This window comes from Dendropsophus ebraccatus, chromosome 10 (assembly GCF_027789765.1).
Source record: "Dendropsophus ebraccatus isolate aDenEbr1 chromosome 10, aDenEbr1.pat, whole genome shotgun sequence".
Lineage (NCBI taxonomy): Eukaryota > Metazoa > Chordata > Amphibia > Anura > Hylidae > Dendropsophus > Dendropsophus ebraccatus.
In genome coordinates this window covers 2,334,738-2,360,953 of record NC_091463.1, presented here as the reverse complement: position 1 = coordinate 2,360,953, position 26,216 = coordinate 2,334,738, and the positions used below count along the sequence as shown (strand labels likewise).

Below are 26,216 nucleotides of genomic sequence, written 5' to 3'. Positions count from 1 at the left end.
CTGGTTGATATTCCTGGAAGTGTCAGTACTATGGAGGATGATATAGTGTTGGGGCCCTATTACACAGAGCAATAACCGTCCTGATTCGGACAATTATAGCTTGATCGGCTGATCGTTTCTTAGGGCCTAGACCTATAATCATTGTCCGCCGTCAGCACATTTCTGTAACAGTTATTACATTGCCTGTCCACGCCCCTGGTGTTCTGCGCTCTGCATGCGTCCTGGCACTGCGCGCTGCGTGTCCAAATGTAAAATATGCACCTGGGGAGGAGGAATCCTCCATCCAGCATCATATCTGCAGTTCTGTGTGGGCAAAGTCTTCACAGGAGAAGGATTTAGGGGCAATGACTCCTCCCAATGAGTCAGCAGTGCCGCCAGGTGGTTGGGAAAGCAAATCGTATGCTGGGCTGTATATAAAATATATCTCTCTATAATGGTGTGCCGGGCTGTGTATATAATATATATCTCTATAATGGTGTGCCAGGCTGTATATAAAATATATCTCTCTATAATGGTGTGCCAGGCTGTATATAAAATATATCTCTCTATAATGGTGTGCCAGGCTGTATATAAAATATATCTCTCTATAATGGTGTGCCGGGCTGTATATATAATATATATCTCTATAATGGTGTGCCGGGCTGTATATATAATATATATCTCTATAATGGTGTGCCGGGCTGTATATATAATATATATCTCTATAATGGTGTGCCGGGCTGTATATATAATATATATCTCTATAATGGTGTGCCGGGCTGTATATATAATATATATCTCTATAATGGTGTGCCGGGCTGTATATATAATATATATCTCTATAATGGTGTGCCGGGCTGTATATATAATATATATCTCTATAATGGTGTGCCGGGCTGTATATATAATATATATCTCTATAATGGTGTGCCGGGCTGTATATATAATATCTCTATAATGGTGTGCCGGGCTGTATATATAATATCTCTATAATGGTGTGCCGGGCTGTATATATAATATATATCTCTATAATGGTGTGCCGGGCTGTATATATAATATATATCTCTATAATGGTGTGCCGGGCTGTATATATAATATATATCTCTATAATGGTGTGCCGGGCTGTATATATAATATATATCTCTATAATGGTGTGCCGGGCTGTATATATAATATATATCTCTATAATGGTGTGCCGGGCTGTATATATAATATATATCTCTATAATGGTGTGCCGGGCTGTATATATAATATCTCTATAATGGTGTGCCGGGCTGTATATATAATATATATCTCTATAATGGTGTGCCGGGCTGTATATATAATATATATCTCTATAATGGTGTGCTGGGCTGTATATATAATATATATCTCTATAATGGTGTGCCGGGCTGTATATATAATATATATCTCTATAATGGTGTGTCGGGCTGTATATATAATATATATCCCTATAATGGTGTGCCGGGCTGTATATATAATATCTCTATAATGGTGTGCCGGGCTGTATATATAATATCTCTATAATGGTGTGCCGGGCTGTATATATAATATATATCTCTATAATGGTGTGCCGGGCTGTATATATAATATCTCTATAATGGTGTGCCAGGCTGTATATATAATATATATCTCTATAATGGTGTGCCGGGCTGTATATATAATATATATCTCTATAATGGTGTGCCGGGCTGTATATATAATATATATCTCTATAATGGTGTGCCGGGCTGTATATATAATATATATCTCTATAATGGTGTGTCGGGCTGTATATATAATATATATCCCTATAATGGTGTGCCGGGCTGTATATATAATATCTCTATAATGGTGTGCCGGGCTGTATATATAATATCTCTATAATGGTGTGCCGGGCTGTATATATACAGTGAAACCTCCTGAGCAGACCTCTTTATTGTGACAAATTTGCAACCATTATTTCCTATGGACAAGGCCTTTCTTTGAGAAGACCATCCCCTGATCAAACTAAAGACCACTTTTTTTGTGCAGACTTTGTAGCTGGAGACCCCCATAAGAAGACCAGAAGCAGAACTTACCTGTTAAAATTTCTACCTGACAGGGCCTTGATGAAGGAGGAGGGAACACGCAGGCAGGCTGAGAGGGCGGAGGGCAGAAGGAGGAGGTGTGGCTGAGAGAGGGTGGAGGGGGAAGGAGGAGGTGTGGCTGAGAGGGTGGAGGGGGAAGGAGGTGTGGCTGAGAGGGTGGAGGGGTGGCTGAGAGAGGGTGGAGAGGGAAGGAGGTGTGGCTGAAAGAGGGTGGAGAGGGAAGGAGGTGTGGCTGAGAAAGGGTGGAGGGCAGAAGGAGGAGGTGTGGCTGAGAGAGGGTGGAGGGGGAAGGAGGAGGTGTGGCTGAGAGGGTGGAGGGGGGAGGAGGTGTGGCTGAAAGAGGGTGGAGTGGGAAGGAGGTGTGGCTGAGAGGGTGGAGGGGGAAGGAGGAGGTGTGGCTGAGAGAGGGTGGAGGGGGAAGGAGGAGGTGTGGCTGAGAGAGGGTGGAGAGGGAAGGAGGTGTGGCTGAGAGAGGGTGGAGGGGGAAGAAGGTGTGGCTGAGAGAGGGTGGAGGGGGAAGGAGGAGGTGTGGCTGAGAGATGGTGGAGGGCAGAAAGAGGAGGTGTGGCTGAGAGAGGGTGGAGGGGGAAGGAGGAGGTGTGGCTGAGAGAGGGTGGAGGGGGAAGGAGGAGGTGTGGCTGAGAGAGGGTGGAGGGGGAAGGAGGAGGTGTGGCTGAGAGAGGGTGGAGGGGGAAGGAGGAGGTGTGGCTGAGAGATGGTGGAGGGCAGAAAGAGGAGGTGTGGCTGAGAGATGGTGGAGGGCAGAAAGAGGAGGTGTGGCTGTGCTGGGAGGAGATAGAAGGAGGAGGAGGAGGTGTGGCTGTGCTGGGAGGAGGAAGAAGAAGCGCCATAGTGTTCAGTAACAGCACCCACAGTGGAGCAGTGTGAGGAGCAGCTCCAGCAGCCACCGGGATCCTTCAGACCGATTCCCCTCTTTCCCTGTTAATTAGTGGCCTCTGGAAGACACAGGTGCAGAGAAGCTGTGCCTGTGTCATCCATGGTTGGTCCCAACTTTCAGAGATAGCCGGGGTCTGCCTCAACTGTCAGCATTGGAGCCATGCTCCGCTGCTGACAGTTAACTTTATAAATTCACAACTACAGCATCTATAAGGCTGGAGAGAGAGCATTCTCCCTCTGTTCAACAACAAGGCTCTGTGATGTGATTGCAGAGTTCCAATGGTAGCTGCGGATACCAGAGGCCTACCTGTGATGTAATAGAATGATGTATACAGCCGATACCTGTGATGTAATAGAATGGTGTATACAGACGATACCAGTGATGTTATAGAATGGTGTATACAGCTGATACCAGTGATGTTATAGAATGGTGTATACAGCTGATACCTGTGATGTAATAGAATGGTGTATACAGCCGATACCTGTGATGTAATAGAATGGTGTATACAGCTGATACCTGTGATGTAATAGAATGGTGTATACAGCCGATACCTGTGATGTAATAGAATGGTGTATACAGCCGATACCTGTGATGTAATAGAATGGTGTATACAGCTGATACCTGTGATGTAATAGAATGGTGTATACAGCTGATACCTGTGATGTAATAGAATGGTGTATACAGCTGATACCTGTGATGTAATAGAATGGTGTATACAGCTGATACCTGTGATGTAATAGAATGGTGTATACAGCCGATACCAGTGATGTAATAGAATGGTGTATACAGCTGATACCTGTGATGTAATAGAATGGTGTATACAGCTGATACCTGTGATGTAATAGAATGGTGTATACAGCTGATACCTGTGATGTAATAGAATGGTGTATACAGCTGATACCTGTGATGGAATAGAATGGTGTATACAGCTGATACCAGTGATGGAATAGAATGGTGTATACAGCCGATACCTGTGATGGAATAGAATGGTGTATACAGCTGATACCAGTGATGGAATAGAATGGTGTATACAGCAGATACCTGTGATGTAATAGAATGGTGTATACAGCTGATACCAGTGATGGAATAGAATGGTGTATACAGCTGATACTAGTGATGTAATAGAATGGTGTATACAGCTGATACCTGTGATGTAATAGAATGGTGTATACAGCTGATACCAGTGATGTAATAGAATGATGTATACAGCTGATACCAGTGATGGAATAGAATGGTGTATACAGCTGATACCTGTGATGTAATAGAATGGTGTATACAGCTGATACCAGTGATGGAATAGAATGGTGTATACAGCTGATACCTGTGATGGAATAGAATGGTGTATACAGCCGATACCTGTGATGTAATAGAATGGTGTATACAGCCGATACCTGTGATGTAATAGAATGGTGTATACAGCTGATACCTGTGATGTAATAGAATAGTGTATACAGCTGATACCTGTGATGTAATAGAATGGTGTATACAGCCGATACCTGTGATGTAATAGAATGATGTATACAGCTGATACCTGTGATGGAATAAAATGGTGTATACAGCTGATACCAGTGATATAATAGAATGGTGTATACAGCTGATACCAGTGATGTAATAGAATGGTGTATACAGCTGATACCAGTGATGGAATAGAATGGTGTATACAGCCGATACCAGTGATGGAATAGAATGGTGTATACAGCTGATACCTGTGATGGAATAGAATGGTGTATACAGCCGATACCTGTGATGTAATAGAATGGTGTATACAGCCGATACCTGTGATGTAATAGAATGGTGTATACAGCTGATACCAGTGATGGAATATAATATATATTTATATTGGTTTGCTGGGCTGTATATATATTGGTATGCTGGGCTGTGTATATAATGGTATTCTAGGCTGTATGAAATGGTATGCTGGGCTGTATATATAGAATGGTATGCTAGGCTGTGTGTATGTGTGTGTGTATATATATATATATGGTATACTGGGCTGTGTGTGTGTGTGTGTGTGTGTATAAATATATATAATATGCTGGGTATATAATGGTATGCTGGGCTGTATATATAGAATGGTATGCTAGGCTGTGTGTATGTGTGTGTGTATATATATATATATATATATGGTATACTGGGCTGTGTGTGTGTGTGTGTGTGTGTGTGTATAAATATATATAATATGCTGGGTATATAATGGAATGCTGGGCTGTATTGGTGGGGTCTGACCTCTGCTCTGTACCCCCCTCTCATCTCCAGATCGGCCCCCTGCTCCTTTGTTATGAATAGATTCACAGGTACGGCACATTGACCCCGGCTCTATTCATTTCTATGGAACCTATGGAAAGAGGCGGGTGCTATACTGGGCTCTTTCCGGCGGCTCCATAGGAATGAATAAGGGACAGGGAACAAGTTAGTGTAAGGTGGACAACCTCTTGAAGGGTTAGAATTTATATAGTCTGGAGGAAGGGGTGGGGGGAACAATGGGAACCATTTTATATGTTACAGGAGGAAGAAGGGAAAGGGAGGACATGATGGAAACCTTTATATATGTTACAGGAGGGAAGAAGGGAAAGGGAGGACATAATGGAAACCTTTATATATGTTACAGGAGGAAGAAGGGAAAGGGAGGACATGATGGAAACCTTTATATATGTTACAGGAGGAAGAAGGGAAAGGGAGGACATGATGGGAACCTTTATATATGTTACAGGAGGAAGAAGGGAAAGGGAGGATATGATGGAAACCTTTATATATGTTACAGGAGGAAGAAGGGAAAGGGAGGACATGATGGAAACCTTTATATATGTTACAGGAGGAAGAAGGGAAAGGGAAGACATGATGGGAACCATTATATATGTTACAGGAGGGAAGAAGGGAAAGGAGGACATGATGGAAACCTTCATATATGTTACAGGAGGAAGAAGGGAAAGGAGGAACATGAGGGAAACCTTTATATATGTTACAGGAGGAAGAAGGGAAAGGGAGGACATGATGGAAACCTTTATATATGTTACAGGAGGAAGAAGGGAAAGGGAGGACATGATGGAAACATTTATATATATGTTACAGGAGGAAGAAGGGAAAGGGAGGACATGATGGAAACATTTATATATATGTTACAGGAGGAAGAAGGGAAAGGGAGGACATGATGGAAACATTTATATATATGTTACAGGAGGAAGAAGGGAAAGGGAGGACATGATGGAAACCTTTATATATGTTACAGGAGGAAGAAGGGAAAGGAGGGACATGATGGAAACCTTTATATATGTTACAGGAGGAAGAAGGGAAAGGAGGAACATGAGGGAAACCTTTATATATGTTACAGGGGGAAGAAGGGAAAGGGAGGACATGATGGAAACCTTTATATATGTTACAGGAGGAAGAAGGGAAAGGGAGGACATGATGGAAACCTTTATATATGTTACAGGAGGAAGAAGGGAAAGGGAAGACATGATGGGAACCATTATATATGTTACAGGAGGGAAGAAGGGAAAGGAGGACATGATGGAAACCTTCATATATGTTACAGGAGGAAGAAGGGAAAGGAGGAACATGAGGGAAACCTTTATATATGTTACAGGAGGAAGAAGGGAAAGGGAGGACATGATGGAAACCTTTATATATGTTACAGGAGGAAGAAGGGAAAGGGAGGACATGATGGAAACATTTATATATATATGTTACAGGAGGAAGAAGGGAAAGGGAGGACATGATGGAAACATTTATATATATGTTACAGGAGGAAGAAGGGAAAGGGAGGACATGATGGAAACCTTTATATATGTTACAGGAGGAAGAAGGGAAAGGAGGGACATGATGGAAACCTTTATATATGTTACAGGAGGAAGAAGGGAAAGGAGGAACATGAGGGAAACCTTTATATATGTTACAGGGGGAAGAAGGGAAAGGGAGGACATGATGGAAACCTTTATATATGTTACAGGAGGAAGAAGGGAAAGGGAGGAGATGATGGAAACCTTTATATATGTTACAGGGGGAAGAAGGGAAAGGAGGGGACATGATGGGAACCATTATATATGTTACAGGGGGAAGAAGGGAAAGGGGGGACATGATGGAAACCTTTATATATGTTACAGGAGGGAAGAAGGGAAAGGGACATGATGGAAACCTTTATATATGTTACAGGGGGAAGAAGGGAAAGGGAGGATATGATGGAAACCTTTATATATGTTACAGGAGGAAGAAGGGAAAGGGAGGACATGATGGAAACCTTTATATATGTTACAGGAGGAAGAAGGGAAAGGGAGGACATGATGGAAACCTTTATACATGTTACAGGAGGAAGAAGAAGGGAAAGGGAGGACATGATGGAAACCTTTATATATGTTACAGGAGGAAGAAGGGGGGACATGATGGAAACCTTTATATATGTTACAGGAGGAAGAAGCGAAAGGAGGACATGATGGAAACCTTTATATATGTTACAGGAGGAAGAAGGGAAAGAGGGGACATGATGGAAACCTTTATATATGTTACAGGAGGAAGAAGGGAAAGGAGGGGACATGATGGAAACCTTTATATATGTTACAGGAGGGAAGAAGGGAAAGGGAGGACATGATGGAAACCTTTATATATGTTACAGGGGGAAGAAGGGAAAGGAAGGATATGATGGAAACCTTTATATATGTTACAGGAGGAAGAAGGGAAAGGGAGGACATGATGGAAACCTTTATATATGTTACAGGAGGAAGAAGGGAAAGGAGGGACATGATGGAAACCTTTATATATGTTACAGGAGGAAGAAGGGAAAGGAGGGACATGATGGAAACCTTTATATATGTTACAGGGGGAAGAAGGGAAAGGGAGGATATGATGGAAACCTTTATATATGTTACAGGAGGAAGAAGGGAAAGGGGGGACATGATGGGAACCATTATATATGTTACAGGAGGGAAGAAGGGAAAGGGACATGATGGAAACCTTTATATATGTTACAGGAGGAAGAAGGGAAAGGGGGGGGGGGGGAACAATGGAAACCTTTATATATGTTACAGGAGGAAGAAGGGAAAGGAGAGACATGATGGAAACCTTTATATATGTTACAGGAGGAAGAAGGGAAAGGAGGGACATGATGGAAACCTTTATATATGTTACAGGGGGAAGAAGGGAAAGGAGGGGACATGATGGAAACCTTTATATATGTTAGAGGAGGAAGAAGGGAAAGGGGGGACATGATGGAAACCTTTATATATGTTACAGGAGGAAGAAGGGAAAGGGGGGACATGATGGAAACCTTTATATATGTTAGAAGAGGAAGAAGGGAAAGGGAGGAGATGATGGAAACCTTTATATATGTTACAGGAGGAAGAAGGGAAAAGAGGACTGATGGAAACTTTTATATATGTTACAGGAGGAAGAAGGGAAAGGGAGGACATGATGGAAACCTTTATATATGTTACAGGAGGAAGAAGGGAAAGGAGGAGATGATGGAAACCTTTATATATGTTACAGGAGGAAGAAGGGAAAGGGGAGGACATGATGGAAACCTTTATATATGTTACAGGAGGAAGAAGGGAAAGGGAGGACATGATGGAAACCTTTATATATGTTACAGGAGGAAGAAGGGAAAGGGAGGACATGATGGAAACCTTCATATATGTTACAGGAGGAAGAAGGGAAAGGAGGGACATGATGGAAACCTTTATATATGTTACAGGAGGAAGAAGGGAAAGGAGGGACATGATGGAAACCTATATATATGTTACAGGAGGAAGAAGGGAAAGGGGGGGGAACAATGGAAACCTTTATATATATCACAGGAGGAAGAAGGGAAAGGGAGGACATGATGGAAACCTTTATATATGTTACAGGAGGAAGAAGGGAAAGGGGGGACATGATGGAAACCTTTATATATGTTACAGGAGGAAGAAGGGAAAGGAGGACATGATGGAAACCTTTATATATGTTACAGGAGGAAGAAGGGAAAGGAGGACATGATGGAAACCTTTATATATGTTACAGGGGGAAGAAGGGAAAGGAGGGGACATGATGGAAACCTTTATATATGTTACAGGAAGAAGAAGGGAAAGGGAGGACATGATGGAAACCTTTATATATGTTACAGGGGGAAGAAGGGAAAGGGGGGACATGATGGAGACCTATATATATGTTACAGGGGGAAGAAGGGAAAGGGAGGACATGATGGAAACCTTTATATATGTTACAGGAGGAAGAAGGGAAAGGAGGGACATGAGGGAAACCTTTATATATATCACAGGAGGAAGAAGGGATGAGTAACATGTATGTGTGCAAAACCTGTCTCCCCCCACTCCCCCCCCCCCCCCCCCCTTCGTGTTTTTACGTTCTTCCTCTATGTGACAGATGCAGCAGTGGTGACGGCCGGCGCTGGGCTCTGTGTCCGGGCGGTGGGCGCCTGGCTGTTGAGCTGTCCGTTCTCTGGCTCCAGTTGCAATTTGCCGGTCCTCTTGTTTGCCCCTTGTTCCCTGCTCGCTGCTGCCACTATTCCATGTGTTGGCAGCGAGTCGGGGGGGGGGGGGGGGGGGGGGCTCGGCTGCCCGGGTGATGGCTGGATCGTCCGGGCAGCCCATAGCAGATAGTGGCGGTCTGCTGCTTCTTATTGCACGGGGCTACGCGAGCAGATCGCTGCTACATGAGTCATTTGTCTTTCAACATGTTGAAATGAACAGCATGAATGATGTCTGCTGATCGTTGCCTTCTATTCCACAGGGCGATTATCGGCCGTAACTGCTGATATTGGCCGATAATCGTTCCGTGAAATAGGGCCTTTATTCTCCTGGTTGGTTGCAGAACCCTTTGATCTTTTGGAAGCGTCTGTACTGGCTGATGTGGCGGTGCCAAACGTATAAGACAAGGGGTGCAGCCCTCCCAGGTCACATGGTGTCAGACTGCTGACCATGAGGGCGGCCGCAGCACAGAGGATGTCAGGAGAGGAGGGGGCTGATACTATAGGGGAGGACACAGCAGCACAGAGGATGTCAGGAGAGGAGGGGGCTGATACTATAGGGGAGGACACAGCAGCACAGAGGATGTCAGGAGAGGAGGGGGCTGATCTAAAGGGGAGGTCCCAGCAGCACAGAGGATGTCAGGAGAGGAGGGGGCTGATACTATAGGGGAGGACACAGCAGCACAGAGGATGTCAGGAGAGGAGGGGGCTGATCTAAAGGGGAGGTCCCAGCAGCACAGAGGATGTCAGGAGAGGAGGGGGCTGATCTTATAGGAGAGGACACAGCAGCACAGAGGATGTCAGGAGAGGAGGGGCTGATCTTATAGGAGAGCTCACAGCAGCACAGAGGGTGTCAGGAGAGGAGGGGGGGGCTGATCTTATAGGAGAGGTCACAGCAGCACAGAGGGTGTCAGGAGAGGAGGGGGGGGCTGATCTTATAGGAGAGGTCACAGCAGCACAGAGGGTGTCAGGAGAGGAGGGGGCTGATACTATAGGGGAGGTCCCAATAGCACAGAGGATGTCAGGAGAGGAGGGGGCTGATCATATAGAAGAGGTCACAGCAGCACAGAGGATGTCAGGAGAGAAAGGGGCTGATCCTGTGGTGGGGGAGGTGTTGGTCCTGTCTCTGTGATACATACAGTGTGTGTGTGTGTGTGTTGTACATATATAATGTATTAGTAGTATATATGTTGTAGTTGTGGATTCCTCTTCGGGGGGGGGGGGGGTTGTCTCTATGTGATATATACAGTGTGTGTGTGTAATAAATATATATATATAATGTATTAGAAGTATATATGTTGTAGTTGTCTCTTATTCTGCCCCCTCTGATTCTCCGCAGTCCGCTGGGCAGATCTTTGTCATCCTGAGAAGGCAGAACCACAGCTGGTGAGGAGTCTGAATGCGGAACTGTGGGTCCTGTTATAAGTGACCACCTGATCCAAGATGGCCGCCTCCTGACCAGAGCGTAAGCCTACCATTTGTCATGTAACCGTGTGATTAACCCCTTAGTGCCCTATTCCACCAGACGATTATCGTTCAGATTATCGTTAAATCGTTTGAATCTAACCGATAATCGTTTGGTTGAAATACACTTAACGATTAATGACCGAACGAGAAATTGTGATCGCTTTATAAGACCTGGACCTATTTTTATCGTTGCTCGTTCGCAAAACGTTCGAATTGAATAAGACATTGTTCGGTCATTTGCAGTAGATACGAACGCAATAGCGAAGAAAAAACAAATATCGCAAATATGATCATAAGTAATGATTATCGTTCCGTGGAAATGAGTGAACATTTTTAGGTCTTTCGCAATATCGTTTGTTAATCGTTAACAATTATGCGAACGATAATCGTCCGGTGGAATAGGGCCCTTAGTGTGCTGTACATTATGGTGGTGGTTGTGTACAGTGTGAGGGAGGTACAGTGGGGGAAAAAAAGTATTTAGTCACTCACCAATAGTGCAAGTTCTCCCACTTAAAAAGATGAGAGGCGTCTGTAATTGACACCATATTAGACCTCAACTATGGGAGACAAAATGAGAAAACAAATCCAGAAAATCACATTGTCTGATTTTGTAAGAATTTATTTGCAAATTATGGTGGAAAAGTACAAACAATCAAGATTTCTGGCTCTCACAGCCCTGTAACTTCTTCCTTAAAATGTCACTTTCATTAAAATTTTCATTGCAGAAATCAATAGTACAGATGATTTTAAGGAACTTTGTAATTAGGTTTATTAGCCGAAAAATGATTTTTTATCATGAAAAAGCAGTTTGAAGCTCTCCCCCCTGTCTTCATGGTTTTCCTATAGAGAGAGAAAGTAAAAGCAGCAAAACAGGACGACAAAGAGTTAATTTACATTCACATCACAGGCTCTCTCCTGTCCAGGCAGCAAAAGACCTCTCTGACCTCTAATTAGGGCTCTGAATAGCCCCCCCCCCCCCAAACTCCACTATGGTGAAGACCAAAGAGCTGTCAAAGGACACCAGAAACAGCACCAGGCTGGGAAGACTGAATCTGCAATAGGTAACCAGCTTGGAGTGAAGAAATCAACTGTGGGAGCAATAATTAGAAAATGGAAGACATACAAGACCACTGATAATCTCCCTCCATCTGGGGCTCCACGCAAAATCTCACCGCGTGGGGTCAAAATGATCACAAGAACGGTGAGCAAAAATCCCAGAACCCCGCGGGGGAACCTAGTGAATGAAGTGCAGAGAGCTGGGACCAATGTAACAAAGCCTACCATCAGTAAGACACTACGCCAGTGCCAGGGATCCTGCAGTGCCAGACGAGTCCCACTGCTTGAGCCACTACATGTCCGGCCCGTCTGAAGTTTGCTAGAGAGCATTTGGATGATCCAGAAGAGTATTGGGAGAACGTCCTATGGTCTGATGAAACCAAAGTGGAACTGTTTGCTAGAAACACAATATGTCGTGTTTGATGGATGCAACTCAGTATTCTTTTTCCTCCAAACACCATAGCTACTGTAAAGCATGGGGGGGGGGGGGGACATCAGGCTTTGGGGCTGTTTCTCTGCAAAGGGGTCAGGACGACTGATCCGGGTACATGAGAGAATGAATGGGGCCATGTATCGGGAGATACTCAGTGCAAACCTCCTTCCATCAGCAAGGGCATTGAAGATGAAACGTGGCTGACAATGATCCAAAGCGCACCGCCAGGGCAACCAAGGAGCGGCTTGGTAAGAAGCATTTCAAGGTCCTGGAGTGGCCGAGCCAGTCTACAGATCTCAACCCTATAGAAAACCTTTGGAGGGAGTAGAAAGTCCGTGTTGCCAAGCGACAGCCCCAAAACATCACTGCTCTAGAGGAGATCTGCATGGAGGAATGGGCCAACAGACCAACAACAGTGTGCGCCAACCTTGTGAGAACAAACAACTCAAACCTAAATTAGTGCCTTTACAAATCGGGGATACCCGGCTATTCCACACTTGGTACTAAAACCACAAAGGGCCAACAGCCCACACAAACCGGGATAGCCCCGACTAACTTATAAAACGTAACTTTTATTATATGTAATGATAAATAAATGAAGTGAGAATGTGAGTTAAAGGAGAAGTCCGGCGAAAATTATTTTTTTATATGTTATTACTTATGGAAAGTTATATAATTTTCTAATGTACATTAATTATGGGAAATGCTCATATACTGCTATTTCCCTTAATTTAGTGTATCAGGAAGTGTTAGAATTATCTCTGAAGCAGTGACGTCACGACCAACGGTGTAATTCCTATGGAGTGTCCAGCAGGGGGCGCTCTATATATATAGAAGTCAATGAGTACCATTGACTTCTATATATAGTGCGCCCCTGCTGGACACTCCATAGGAAATACAGTGTATGTAATGTAATGTAATGTAATGCACTGTACTGTTGTGACTTTATGAATACATTTATGGAATAATTTGGGGAGCAAGTGTCCTTGCTCCCCAAAGTATCCCATAAATGTATTCAATGAATACATTTGCAGGGCACCGAGCAGGGAGGGAGAGAGGTGCCATCTACCTCCCCCTCCTTGCTCGGTGCTGGGCACATATACAAAGTACTACTCCCCCATTATCTGCAGATAATGGGGGAGTAGTACCTGTGCTATCCCTATCACCGCCCGCGCCGCCGCTCACACAGGGGCTGCTATTCATGCCCCCCGCCGCTGATTCCTCGCCGCCCGCGCCGCTCCTAACTACCCGCCCGCTCGCTCGCCCGCCCCGTTCCTGGCCGCCGCTCTCTGCTCATGCCGGCCGCGTTAGCCCGCCCCCACCCCGGCCGGGGACACCAGGAAGCGCCGTGCTCCCTGCCGGGGTGGGGGTGGGCTAACGCGGCCGGCATGAGCAGAGAGCGGCGGCCAGGAACGGGGCGGGCGAGCGAGCGGGCGGGTAGTTAGGAGCGGCGCGGGCGGCGAGGAATCACCGGCGGGGGGCATGAATAGGGATAGCACAGGTACTACTCCCCCATTATCTGCAGATAATGGGGGAGTAGTACTTTGTATATGTGCCCAGCACCGAGCAGGGAGGGGGAAGATAGATGGCACCTCTCTCCCTCCCTGCTCGGTGCCCTGCAAATGTATTCATTGAATACATTTATGGGATACTTTGGGGAGCAAGGACACTTGCTCCCCAAAGTATTCTATAAATGTATTCATAAAGTCACAACAGTACAGTGCATTACATTACATTACATTACATACACTGTATTTCCTATGGAGTGTCCAGCAGGGGCGCACTATATATAGAAGTCAATGGTACTCATTGACTTCTATATATAGAGCGCCCCCTGCTGGACACTCCATAGGAATTACACCGTTGGTCGTGACGTCACTGCTTCAGAGATAATTCTAACACTTCCTGATACACTAAATTAAGGGAAATAGCAGTATATGAGCATTTCCCATAATTAATGTACATTAGAAAATTATATAACTTTCCATAAGTAATAACATATAAAAAAATAATTTTCGCCGGACTTCTCCTTTAAAAACACTACTCCACAGTCAACATCTATATATATATATATAAGTCCACTGACCGTGGTACTAATTGGTGTCTGAGTTAGCTGCAGTCCAACCAGACCAATGTGACTGTGGTAGTAGAACTTTAAAATCTGATCACCGCCTCCACAACTAGTTTCACTCCTGAACGGAGCGTCTTCAGGTGTAGGGCAAATGGCCTTGTGAGAACTTACAGAAAACGTCTGACCTCTGTCATTGCCAACAAAGGAGATAGAACAAAGGATTGGGATGAAATTTTGTTACTGACCAAATACTTATTTTCCACCATAATTTGCAAATTCTTACAAAATCAGACAATGTGATTTTCGGGATTTGTTTTCTCATTTTGTCTCTCATAGTTGAGGTCTAATATGGTGTCAATTACAGAATTACAGACGCTTCTCATCTTTGTTAGTGGTGGAACTTGCACTATTGGTGACTGACTAAATACTTTTTCCCCCCACTGTATATGCTGGCCTGTGGGTGCTCGGTGGATGGGCTGCAATCGGTGGGGGGGGGGGGGGGGGGGGGTCAGGGTCGGTGGATGGGCTGCAGTGTGGGGGCAGGGTCTGTGGATGGGCTGCAGTGGTGGGGAGCAGGGTCTGTGGATGGGCTGCAGTGGTGGGGAGCAGGGTCTGTGGATGGGCTGCAGTGGTGGGGAGCAGGGTCTGTGGATGGGCTGCAGTGGTGGGGAGCAGGGTCTGTGGATGGGCTGCAGTGGTGGGGAGCAGGGTCTGTGGATGGGCTGCAGTGGTGGGGAGCAGGGTCTGTGGATGGGCTGCAGTGGTGGGGAGCAGGGTCTGTGGATGGGCTGCAGTGGTGGGGAGCAGGGTCTGTGGATGGGCTGCAGTGGTGGGGAGCAGGGTCTGTGGATGGGCTGCAGTGGTGGGGAGCAGGGTCTGTGGATGGGCTGCAGTGGTGGGGAGCAGGGTCTGTGGATGGGCTGCAGTGGTGGGGAGCAGGGTCTGTGGATGGGCTGCAGTGGTGGGGAGCAGGGTCGTTGGATGGGCTGCAGTGGTGGGGAGCAGGGTCGTTGGATGGGCTGCAGTGGTGGGGAGCAGGGTCGTTGGATGGGCTGCAGTGGTGGGGAGCAGGGTCGTTGGATGGGCTGCAGTGGTGGGGGAAGGGTCGTTGGATGGGCTGCAGTGGTGGGGGAAGGGTCATTGGATGGGCTGGAGTGGTGGGGAGCAGGGTCGTTGGATGGGCTGCAGTCTGGGGAGCCTGTGCAGCTGGGCTCTGGCCTGTGCGTCTGGCCTCCTGACCTCTCTTTTCCCTTTGTACAGGTTGTATGGTTGGACTCCTGCGATGGGATGTCCTTCCCTGTCAGGGGCCATAAAGGAAAAGATTGTTTTCCAGCGTTACTGTGAACGGAAGTGACCCCGAGAAGAGCAGAATGTCTGCAGTGACTGCTGCAGCTCAGGCCCCACAAGGGCCCGTCAACCCGCCTCCCCCCGAAGTCACCAACTCCAGCAAACCAGGCCGCAAAACCAACCAGCTGCAGTACATGCAGAACGTGGTGGTGAAGACGCTGTGGAAGCATCAGTTTGCCTGGCCCTTCTACCAGCCCGTAGACTGCATCAAGCTCAACCTGCCGGTGAGTGTCCGCACCACGACCTGACATCGCTCTGTATCCGCCAACCACGACCTGACACCGCTCTGTATCCGCCAACCACGACCTGACACCGCTCTGTATCTGCCAACCACGACCTGACACCGCTCTGTATCCGCCAACCACGACCTGACACCGCTCTGTATCCGCCAACCACGACCTGACACCGCTCTGTATCCGCCAACCACGACCTGACACCGCTCTGTATCCGCCAACCACGACCTGACACCGCTCTGTATCCGCCAACCACGACCTGACACCGCTCTGTATCCGCCAACCACGACCTGACACCGCTCTGTATCCGCCAACCACGACCTGACACCGCTCTGTATCCGCCAACCACGACCTGACACCGCTCTGTATCCGCCAACCACGACCTGACACCGCTCTGTATCCGCCAACCACGACCTGACACCGCTCTGTATCCGCCAACCACGACCTGACACCGCTCTGTATCCGCCAACCACGACCTGACACCGCTCTGTATCCGCCAACCACGACCTGACACCGCTCTGTATCCGCCAACCACGACCTGACACCGCTCTGTATCCGCCAACCACGACCTGACACCGCTCTGTATCCGCCAACCACGACCTGACACCGCTCTGTATCCGCCAACCACGACCTGACACCGCTCTGTATCCGCCAACCACGACCTGACACCGCTCTGTATCCGCCAACCACGACCTGACACCGCTCTGTATCCGCCAACCACGACCTGACACCGCTCTGTATCCGCCAACCACGACCTGACACCGCTCTGTATCCGCCAACCACGACCTGACACCGCCCTGTATCCGCCAACCACGACCTGACACCGCCCTGTATCCGCCAACCACGACCTGACACCGCCCTGTATCCGCCAACCACGACCTGACACCGCCCTGTATCCGCCAACCACGACCTGACACCGCCCTGTATCCGCCAACCACGACCTGACACCGCCCTGTATCCGCCAACCACGACCTGACACCGCCCTGTATCCGCCAACCACGACCTGACACCGCCCTGTATCCGCCAACCACGACCTGACACCGCCCTGTATCCGCCAACCACGACCTGACACCGCCCTGTATCCGCCAACCACGACCTGACACCGCCCTGTATCCGCCAACCACGACCTGACACCGCCATCCTATACCGCCACAGGGAGGAGGGGGTATCCCATCCTATACCGCCACAGGGAGGAGGGGGTATACCATCCTATACCGCCACAGGGAGGAGGGGGTATACCATCCTATACCGCCACAGGGAGGAGGGGGTATACCATCCTATACCGCCACAGGGAGGAGGGGGTATCCCATCCTATACCGCCACAGGGAGGAGGGGGTATACCATCCTATACCGCCACAGGGAGGAGGGGTATCCCATCCTATACCGCCATGCGGAGGCCTATAGGACCCTTTCCTGACCTGGATATGTTGGGCTCTCCCAGTCCATAAGGCATGTGGGCTGTGATCAGGTGGACGCCCCGTTCCTGCACTGATACATTGTAGCAGACGCTGAGCTGTGTTAGGTGTGTGGACGGACACAATGTGCCGCTCACGGACTCGGGCGACCTCGGGAGTGTTGGGTGTTGCGGATTCTATAATTAGAGTGAGCGGCCTCACCCCGCTGATCACTTATTAGGTGATTGATCAGTAAGATGCTGAGGATGTATTGTGGCCGGCTAATCGCTGCTCTTCAAGGGTTTATTGCGCTCGGCCTCATAAGGGTTTTCTCTCTTGCTCACCCTGATGACTCCTCCCCTATGACCTCCTCGTTCACATTGTGACCCCAGGACTATCACAAGATTATCAAGAATCCAATGGATATGGGGACGATAAAGAAGAGACTGGAGAACAACTACTACTGGAGCGCCAACGAGTGCATGCAGGACTTCAACACCATGTTCACCAACTGTTACATCTACAACAAGGTGAGGGGCCCAGGTTATAGCGGGGTCATACATCTACAGCAAGGTTAGGGTCCCGGGGTTATAGCGGGGTCATACATCTACAGCAAGGTTAGGGTCCCGGGGTCATACATCTACAACAAGGTTAGGGTCCCGGGGTTATAGCGGGGTCATACATCTACATCAAGGTTAGGGGCCCCCGGGTCATACATCTACAGCAAGGTTAGGGTCCCCAGGTTATAGTGGGGTCATACATCTACATCAAGGTGAGGGTCCCTGGGTTATAGTGGGGTCATACATCTACAACCAGGTAAGGGGCCCCGGGTTATAGTGGGGTCATACATCTACAACAAGGTGAGGGGCCTCGGGTCATAAATCTACAACAAGGTTAGGGTCCCGGGGTTATATGTCTACAACAAGGTGAGGGTCCCCTGGTTATAGCGGGGTCATACATCTAGACGGTGGTGGTCACCAGTGGGGTCTCCAGGTTACAGTGGGGTGATACATCTAGGTGGTGGGGGTCACCAGTGGGGTCTCCAGGTTACAGTGAGATCATACATCTAGGTGGTGGGGGTCACCAGTGGGGTCCCCCGGTTACAGTGGGGTCATACATCTAGACTGTGGGGGTCACCAGTGGGGTCCCCCGGTTACAGTGGGGTCATACATCTAGGTGGTGGGGGTCACCAGTGGGGTCTCCAGGTTACAGCAGGGTGATACATCTAGACGGTGGGGGTCACCAGTGGGGTCATACATCTAGGTAGTGGGGGTCACCAGTGGGGTCCCCCGGTTACAGTGGGGTCATACATCTAGATGGTGGGGGTCACCAGTGGGGTCTCCAGGTTACAGTGGGGTCATACATCTAGACAGTGGGGGTCACCAGTGGGGTCTCCAGGTTACAGCAGGGTGATACATCTAGACGGTGGGGGTCACCAGTGGGGTCATACATCTAGGTGGTGGGGGTCACCAGTGGGGTCTCCAGGTTACAGCAGGGTGATACATCTAGATGGTGGGGGTCACCAGTGGGGTCTCCAGGTTACAGTGGGGTCATACATCTAGACGGTGGGGGTCACCAGTGGGGTCTCCAGGTTACAGTGGGGTCATACATCTAGACGGTGGGGGTCACCAGTGGGGTCTCCAGGTTACAGTGGGGTCATACATCTAGACGGTGGGGGTCACCAGTGGGGTCTCCAGGTTACAGCAGGGTGATACATCTAGACAGTGGGGGTCACCAGTGGGGTCTCCAGGTTACAGCAGGTTATACATCTAGACGGTGGGGGTCACCAGTGGGGTCTCCAGGTTACAGTGGGGTCATACATCTAGACGGTGGGGGTCACCAGTGGGGTCTCCAGGTTACAGCAGGGTGATACATCTAGACGGTGGGGGTCACCAGTGGGGTCATACATCTAGGTGGTGGGGGTCACCAGTGGGGTCTCCAGGTTACAGCAGGTTATACATCTAGACGGTGGGGGTCACCAGTGGGGTCTCCAGGTTACAGTGGGGTCATACATCTAGACGGTGGGGGTCACCAGTGGGGTCTCCAGGTTACAGCAGGGTGATACATCTAGACAGTGGGGGTCACCAGTGGGGTCTCCAGGTTACAGCAGGGTGATACATCTAGACAGTGGGGGTCACCAGTGGGGTCTCCAGGTTACAGTGGGGTCATACATCTAGACGGTGGGGGTCACCAGTGGGGTCTCCAGGTTACAGCAGGGTGATACATCTAGACAGTGGGGGTCACCAGTGGGGTCTCCAGGTTACAGCAGGGTGATACATCTAGACAGTGGGGGTCACCAGTGGGGTCTCCAGGTTACAGCAGGGTGATACATCTAGACGGTGGGGGTCACCAGTGGGGTCATACATCTAGGTGGTGGGGGTCACCAGTGGGGTCCCCCGGTTACAGTGGGGTCATACATCTAGGTGGTGGGGGTCACCAGTGGGGTCTCCAGGTTACAGTGGGGTCATACATCTAGGTGGTGGGGGTCACCAGTGGGGTCTCCAGGTTACAGCGGGGTCATACATCTAGGTGGTGGTGGTCACCAGTGGGGTCCCCCGGTTACAGTGGGGTCATACATCTAGACGGTGGGGGTCACCAGTGGGGTCCCCCGGTTACAGTGGGGTCATACATCTAGACGGTGGGGGTCACCAGTGGGGTCTCCAGGTTACAGCAGGGTGATACATCTAGACGGTGGGGGTCACCAGTGGGGTCATACATCTAGGTGGTGGGGGTCACCAGTGGGGTCCCCCGGTTACAGTGCTGTCATACATCTAGACGGTGGTGGTCACCAGTGGGGTCCCCCGGTTACAGTGGGGTCATACATCTAGACGGTGGGGGTCACCAGTGGGGTCCCCCGGTTACAGTGGGGTCATACATCTAGACGGTGGGGGTCACCAGTGGGGTCTCCAGGTTACAGCAGGGTGATACATCTAGACGGTGGGGGTCACCAGTGGGGTCATACATCTAGGTGGTGGGGGTCACCAGTGGGGTCCCCCGGTTACAGTGGGGTCATACATCTAGATGGTGGGGGTCACCAGTGGGGTCTCCAGGTTACAGCAGGGTGATACATCTAGGTGGTGGGGGTCACCAGTGGGGTCTCCAGGTTACAGCAGGGTGATACATCTAGGTGGTGGGGGTCACCAGTGGGGTCTCCAGGTTACAGTGGGGTCATACATCTTGGTGGTGGGGGTCACCAGTGGGGTCTCCAGGTTACAGTGGGGTCATACATCTAGGTGGTGGGGGTCACCAGTGGGGTCTCCAGGTTACAGTGGGGTCATACATCTAGGTGGTGGGGGTCACCAGTGGGGTCTCCAGGTTACAGCGGGGTCATACATCTAGGTGGTGGGGGTCACCAGTGGGGTCTCCAGGTTACAGCAGGGTGATACATCTAGGTGGTGGGGGTCACCAGTGGGGTCTCCAGGTTACAGCAGGGTGATACATCTAGGTGGTGGGGGTCACCAGTGGGGTCTCCAGGTTACAGTGGGGTCATACATCTTGGTGGTGGGGGTCACCAGTGGGGTCTCCAGGTTACAGTGGGGTCATACATCTAGGTGGTGGGGGTCACCAGTGGGGTCTCCAGGTTACAGTGGGGTCATACATCTAGGTGGTGGGGGTCACCAGTGGGGTCTCCAGGTTACAGCGGGGTCATACATCTAGGTGGTGGGGGTCACCAGTGGGGTCTCCAGGTTACAGTGGGGTCATTCATCTAGGTGGTGGGGGTCACCAGTGGGGTCTCCAGGTTACAGCAGGGTGATACATCTAGACGGTGGGGGTCACCAGTGGGGTCTCCGGGTTAATACATCTACAAGAAGGTGAGGGTCCCTGGGTTACAGCGGGGTGCTTGGTCCGCTCTGCAGTTAACAGACGCTGCTCTGACTTAGTCCACAGATGACATTGTCTTAATGGCTCAGGCCCTGGAAAAGATTTTCCTCCAGAAAGTTGCCCAGATGCCCCAGGAAGAGGTGGAGTTATTGCCCCCTGTCCCGAAAGGCAAAGGAAAGAAGCCGACCCCTCCAGCTGCGCAGACCCCAGGTACTCGACCCCTGACCTGCGTAATGAGATGGTCACATGTCCCCAGACACCGAGCTCCTGCTGATCACAACGGGGACACGTCCGGGATCTGGTGGCATCTGGGTCACTATGATCCTCCTGGACTCCTCAGTACTGTGGGGGAGGGGCATGTTTGTAAGACCGCTATATATCTGCTGCAGGCCCCCCCCCCCCATATACTCCTATAGCTGCTGCAGGACCCCCCCATATACTCCTATAGCTGCTGCAGGACCCCCATATACTCCTATAGCTGCTGCAGGACCCCCGTATACTCCTATAGCTGCTGCAGGACCCCCCCCCCCCCCATATACTCCTATAGCTGCTGCAGGACCCCCCTATATACTCCTCTAGCTGCTGCAGGACCTCCACCCCATATACTCCTATAGCTGCTGCAGGACCCCCGTATACTCCTATAGCTGCTGCAGGACCCCCCCCCCCCATATACTCCTCTAGCTGCTGCAGGACCTCCACCCCATATACTCCTATAGCTGCTGCAGGACCCCCGTATACTCCTATAGCTGCTGCAGGACCCCCCTATATACTCCTATAGCTGCTGCAGGACCCCCCCCCCCCCCCCATATACTCCTCTAGCTGCTGCAGGCCCCCCCCCCCCATATACTCCTATAGCTGCTGCAGGACCCCCGTATACTCCTATAGCTGCTGCAGGACCCCCCTATATACTCCTCTAGCTGCTGCAGGACCTCCACCCCATATACTCCTATAGCTGCTGCAGGACCCCCATATACTCCTATAGCTGCTGCAGGACCCCCCCCCCCCCCCCCCCCATATACTCCTATAGCTGCTGCAGGACCCCCCCCCCCCATATACTCCTATAGCTGCGCAGGCCCCCCCCCCCCCCCCCATATACTCCTATAGCTGCTGCAGCGCGCCCCCCCCCCATATACTCCTATAGCTGCTGCAGGCCCCCCCCCCATATACTCCTCTAGCTGCTGCAGGACCCCCCCCATATACTCCTATAGCTGCTGCAGGACCCCCCCCCCCCCATATACTCCTATAGCTGCGCAGGCCCCCCCCCCCCCCCCCGTATACTCCTATAGCTGCTGCAGCGCCCCCCCCCCCCATATACTCCTATAGCTGCTGCAGGCCCCCCCCCCATATACTCCTCTAGCTGCTGCAGGACCCCCCCCATATACTCCTATAGCTGCTGCAGGACCCCCCTATATACTCCTATAGCTGCTGCAGGACCCCCATATACTCTTATAGCTGCTGCAGGACCCCCATATACTCTTATAGCTGCTGCAGGACCCCCATATACTCCTATAGCTGCTGCCGGACCCCCCCATATACTCCTATAGCTGCTGCAGGACCCCCATATACTCCTATAGCTGCTGCAGGACCCCCATATACTCCTATAGCTGCTGCAGGACCCCCATATACTCCTATAGCTGCTGCAGGACCCCCATATACTCCTATAGCTGCTGCAGGACCCCCATATACTCCTATAGCTGCTGCAGGACCCCCATATACTCCTATAGCTGCTGCAGGACCCCCACCCCCTGTACTAGTCAGAACTCCCCAGCTTGCTGATGGTTTCCCCTTAATAGCATCTGTTTTTCTTCAGTCATCACAGAACAGGAGCCGCCTGTCGAGAAAGCTGCTCCATCTCCCAAACCGGTGGTGGTGGAGCGCAGTCCTCCCAAAGCGGCCATAGTGGAGCGCAGCCCGCCCAAGCCTGTCGTAGTGGAGCGCAGCTCTGGAAGGAGAGCGGAGCCGGCTGTGGAGAGGCGTCGGGAGCGATATAAAGGTCTCCTGTGTTCTGCTTTATCTATGTGGGGGGTCAGGGCTGTGACCTGGAGCAATCGGGCCGATTTGGGCAGGTATCACCCCGGGTCTGACGGCTCATGATGCCTGAATGGAGATAAGGCTCATACTTACCTGTGCTGCTGCCCTTTACCTGCTCACTTCTGTGTCCTGTCACTGGCAGCAGGACACCAGGGTGCACAGGTAAGTATGGATCCTTGCTAAGTGTCGGACATCACACCCGATTATTACAGCACAATATGGCGCTCAGACTTGGTGCAGACTCTCTGAAGATCACAGATGCAGCGTCGTTTCATGGTATTACAGGAAAGTAGTGCTCCGATATATCTAAGGGGGCGGAAGAGGAGGGCACCATTAAGGATAAATTGATATTGTTTGGTGCCCTGGGGGCAGTCCTGTATCCCTCAGTGCTCCGCCCACCCAGCTGCTGGATCCAGCTGCTCATTTACATATGGGGCAGAAGACGTTCTCTATAAAGCTATGGCCGCCCTGCTGCTAGAGTCCCTCTAAGCCCCATCATCCTGAGCCTCCTGATTCATGGATGGAAAACCATTACTACAATGAAGACTCTCAGTAAGGCTGGGGACCATAGGTGGTTGTCACCCAGTGACTTGAGGGGGGGGGTCAGCAGCCTTGGCTCCTAGTGTCTGTTCTTCACTGCTTCCATCTTGTCTCCTTGCAGCCACGAGCCAAGCCTCCAGCATCTCTAGCGTCAGCCCCACAGTCCAGCTCACCAACATCGCTCCCCTGGTGTCCCAGACGCCCGTCATCGCTGCCACTCCTGTGCCAACTATAACCGCTAATGTAACCGTACCAGTCACCACCGCCGCTCCTCAGCCGCCTCCAGCCGCACCAGTCCCAGTAGCGCCAGTTGTTCCTCCAGCCGCCCCAGTGGTGAAGGTAACAGCGGATGGGTGTTCTTTATGTGGGGGGGGGGGCACTTATTATGGGGGATTACAGTATCGGCATTGTAGGGTGATGGTTTGTAATAATAATAATCTTATTAGATGACGGGTGATGTCACTGCTGTTACTGCTGAGCCACCCAGTCTCCTCCATGGTTACTTTTTATTCTTTGTATTTCGGGTGACAGGACCAGTGCTGGACTGTGTGTCAGTAGTACTCGCACAGGGACTTCCTCTCTTACTTATTTAGCCGATCACAGTACATCACATACTTCTAGACTGCACTGTGCTGGACTGATATATACAGTACACTACTATAGATGTGGGGGAAGGAGTTACTGATGCACTGTGCTGATATATACAGTACACTACTATAGATGTGGGGGAAGGAGTTACTGATGCACTGTGCTGATATATACAGTACACTACTATAGATTACGTGGGGGGAATAAGTTACTGATGCACTGTGCTAATATACAGTACACTACTATAGATGTGGGGGAAGGAGTTACTGATGCACTGTGCTGATATATACAGTACACTACTATAGATGATGTGGGGGGGGAGGGGTTACTGATGCACTGTGCTGATATATACAGTACACTACTATAGATGTGGGGGAAGGAGTTACTGATGCACTGTGCTGATATATACAGTACACCACTATAGATGTGGGGGAAGGAGTTACTGATGCACTGTGCTGGGCTGATATATACAGTACACTACTATAGATGTGGGGGAATAAGTTACTGATGCACTGTGCTCATATATACAGTACACTACTATAGATGATGTGGGGGAAGGAGTTACTGATGCACTGTGCTCATATATACAGTACACTACTATAAATGTCGGGGAAGGAGTTACTGATGCACTGTGCTGCTATATACAGTACACTACTATAGATGACATCGGGGAAGGAGTTACTGATGCACTGTGCTGATATATACAGTACACTACTATAGATGTGGGGGAAGGAGTTACTGATGCACTGTGCTGATATATACAGTACACTACTATAGATGATGTGGGGGAAGGAGTTACTGATGCACTGTGCTGATATATACAGTACACTACTATAGATGTGGGGGAAGGAGTTACTGATGCACTGTGCTGATATATACAGTACACTACTATAGATGACATCGGGGAAGGAGTTACTGATGCACTGTGCTGCTATATACAGTACACTACTATACATTACGTGGGGGGAAGAAGTTACTGATGCACCGTGCTGATATATACAGTACACTACTATAGATGTGGGGGAAGGAGTTACTGATGCACTGTGCTGATATATACAGTACACTACTATAGATGACGTGGGGCGGAATAAGTTACTGATGCACTGTGCTAATATACAGTACACTACTATAGATGACGTGGGGTAAGGAGTTACTGATGCACTGGCTGGGCTGATATATACAGTACACTACTATAGATTACGTGGGGGGAATAAGTTACTGATGCACTGTGCTAATATACAGTACACTATAGATGTGGGGGAAGGAGTTACTGATGCACTGTGCTGGGCTGATATATACACTACACTACTATAGATGACGTTGGGGGAAGGAGTTACTGATGCACCGTGCTGATATATACAGTACACTACTATAGATGACGTTGGGGGAAGGAGTTACTGATGCACCGTGCTGATATATACAGTACACTACTATAGATGACGTTGGGGGAAGGAGTTACTGATGCACTGTGCTCATATATACAGTACACTACTATAGATGTGGGGGAAGGAGTTACTGATGCACTGTGCTGGGCTGATATATACACTACACTACTATAGATGTGGGGGAAGGAGTTACTGATGCACTGTGCTGATATATACAGTACACTACTATAGATGACGTTGGGGGAAGGAGTTACTGATGCACTGTGCTGATATATACAGTATACTACTATAGATGATGTGGGGGAAGGAGTTACTGATGCACTGTGCTGGGCTGATATATACAGTACACTACTATAGATGTGGGGGAAGGAGTTACTGATGCACTGTGCTGATATATACAGTACACTACTATAGATGATGTGGGGGAAGGAGTTACTGATGCACTGTGCTGATAT

General features: G+C 49.4%; 1 protein-coding gene across 9 annotated transcripts in view; it reads left to right on the top strand.

Moving 5' to 3' along the window:
- BRD3 (bromodomain containing 3) overlaps positions 1-26,216 on the top strand; it is a 65,241-nt gene that overhangs the window by 23,428 nt on the left and 15,597 nt on the right. For all 9 annotated transcript variants that reach the window (XM_069986298.1, XM_069986294.1, XM_069986297.1 and 6 more), the window contains exons 2-7: positions 10,734-10,859; positions 15,682-15,992; positions 17,788-17,925; positions 21,277-21,427; positions 23,028-23,210; positions 23,910-24,127. In XM_069986298.1, coding sequence (XP_069842399.1) covers positions 15,792-15,992; positions 17,788-17,925; positions 21,277-21,427; positions 23,028-23,210; positions 23,910-24,127 — 891 coding nt within the window. In that variant the 5' untranslated portion in view covers positions 10,734-10,859; positions 15,682-15,791. The remainder of the gene's footprint in view (positions 1-10,733; positions 10,860-15,681; positions 15,993-17,787; positions 17,926-21,276; positions 21,428-23,027; positions 23,211-23,909; positions 24,128-26,216) is intronic.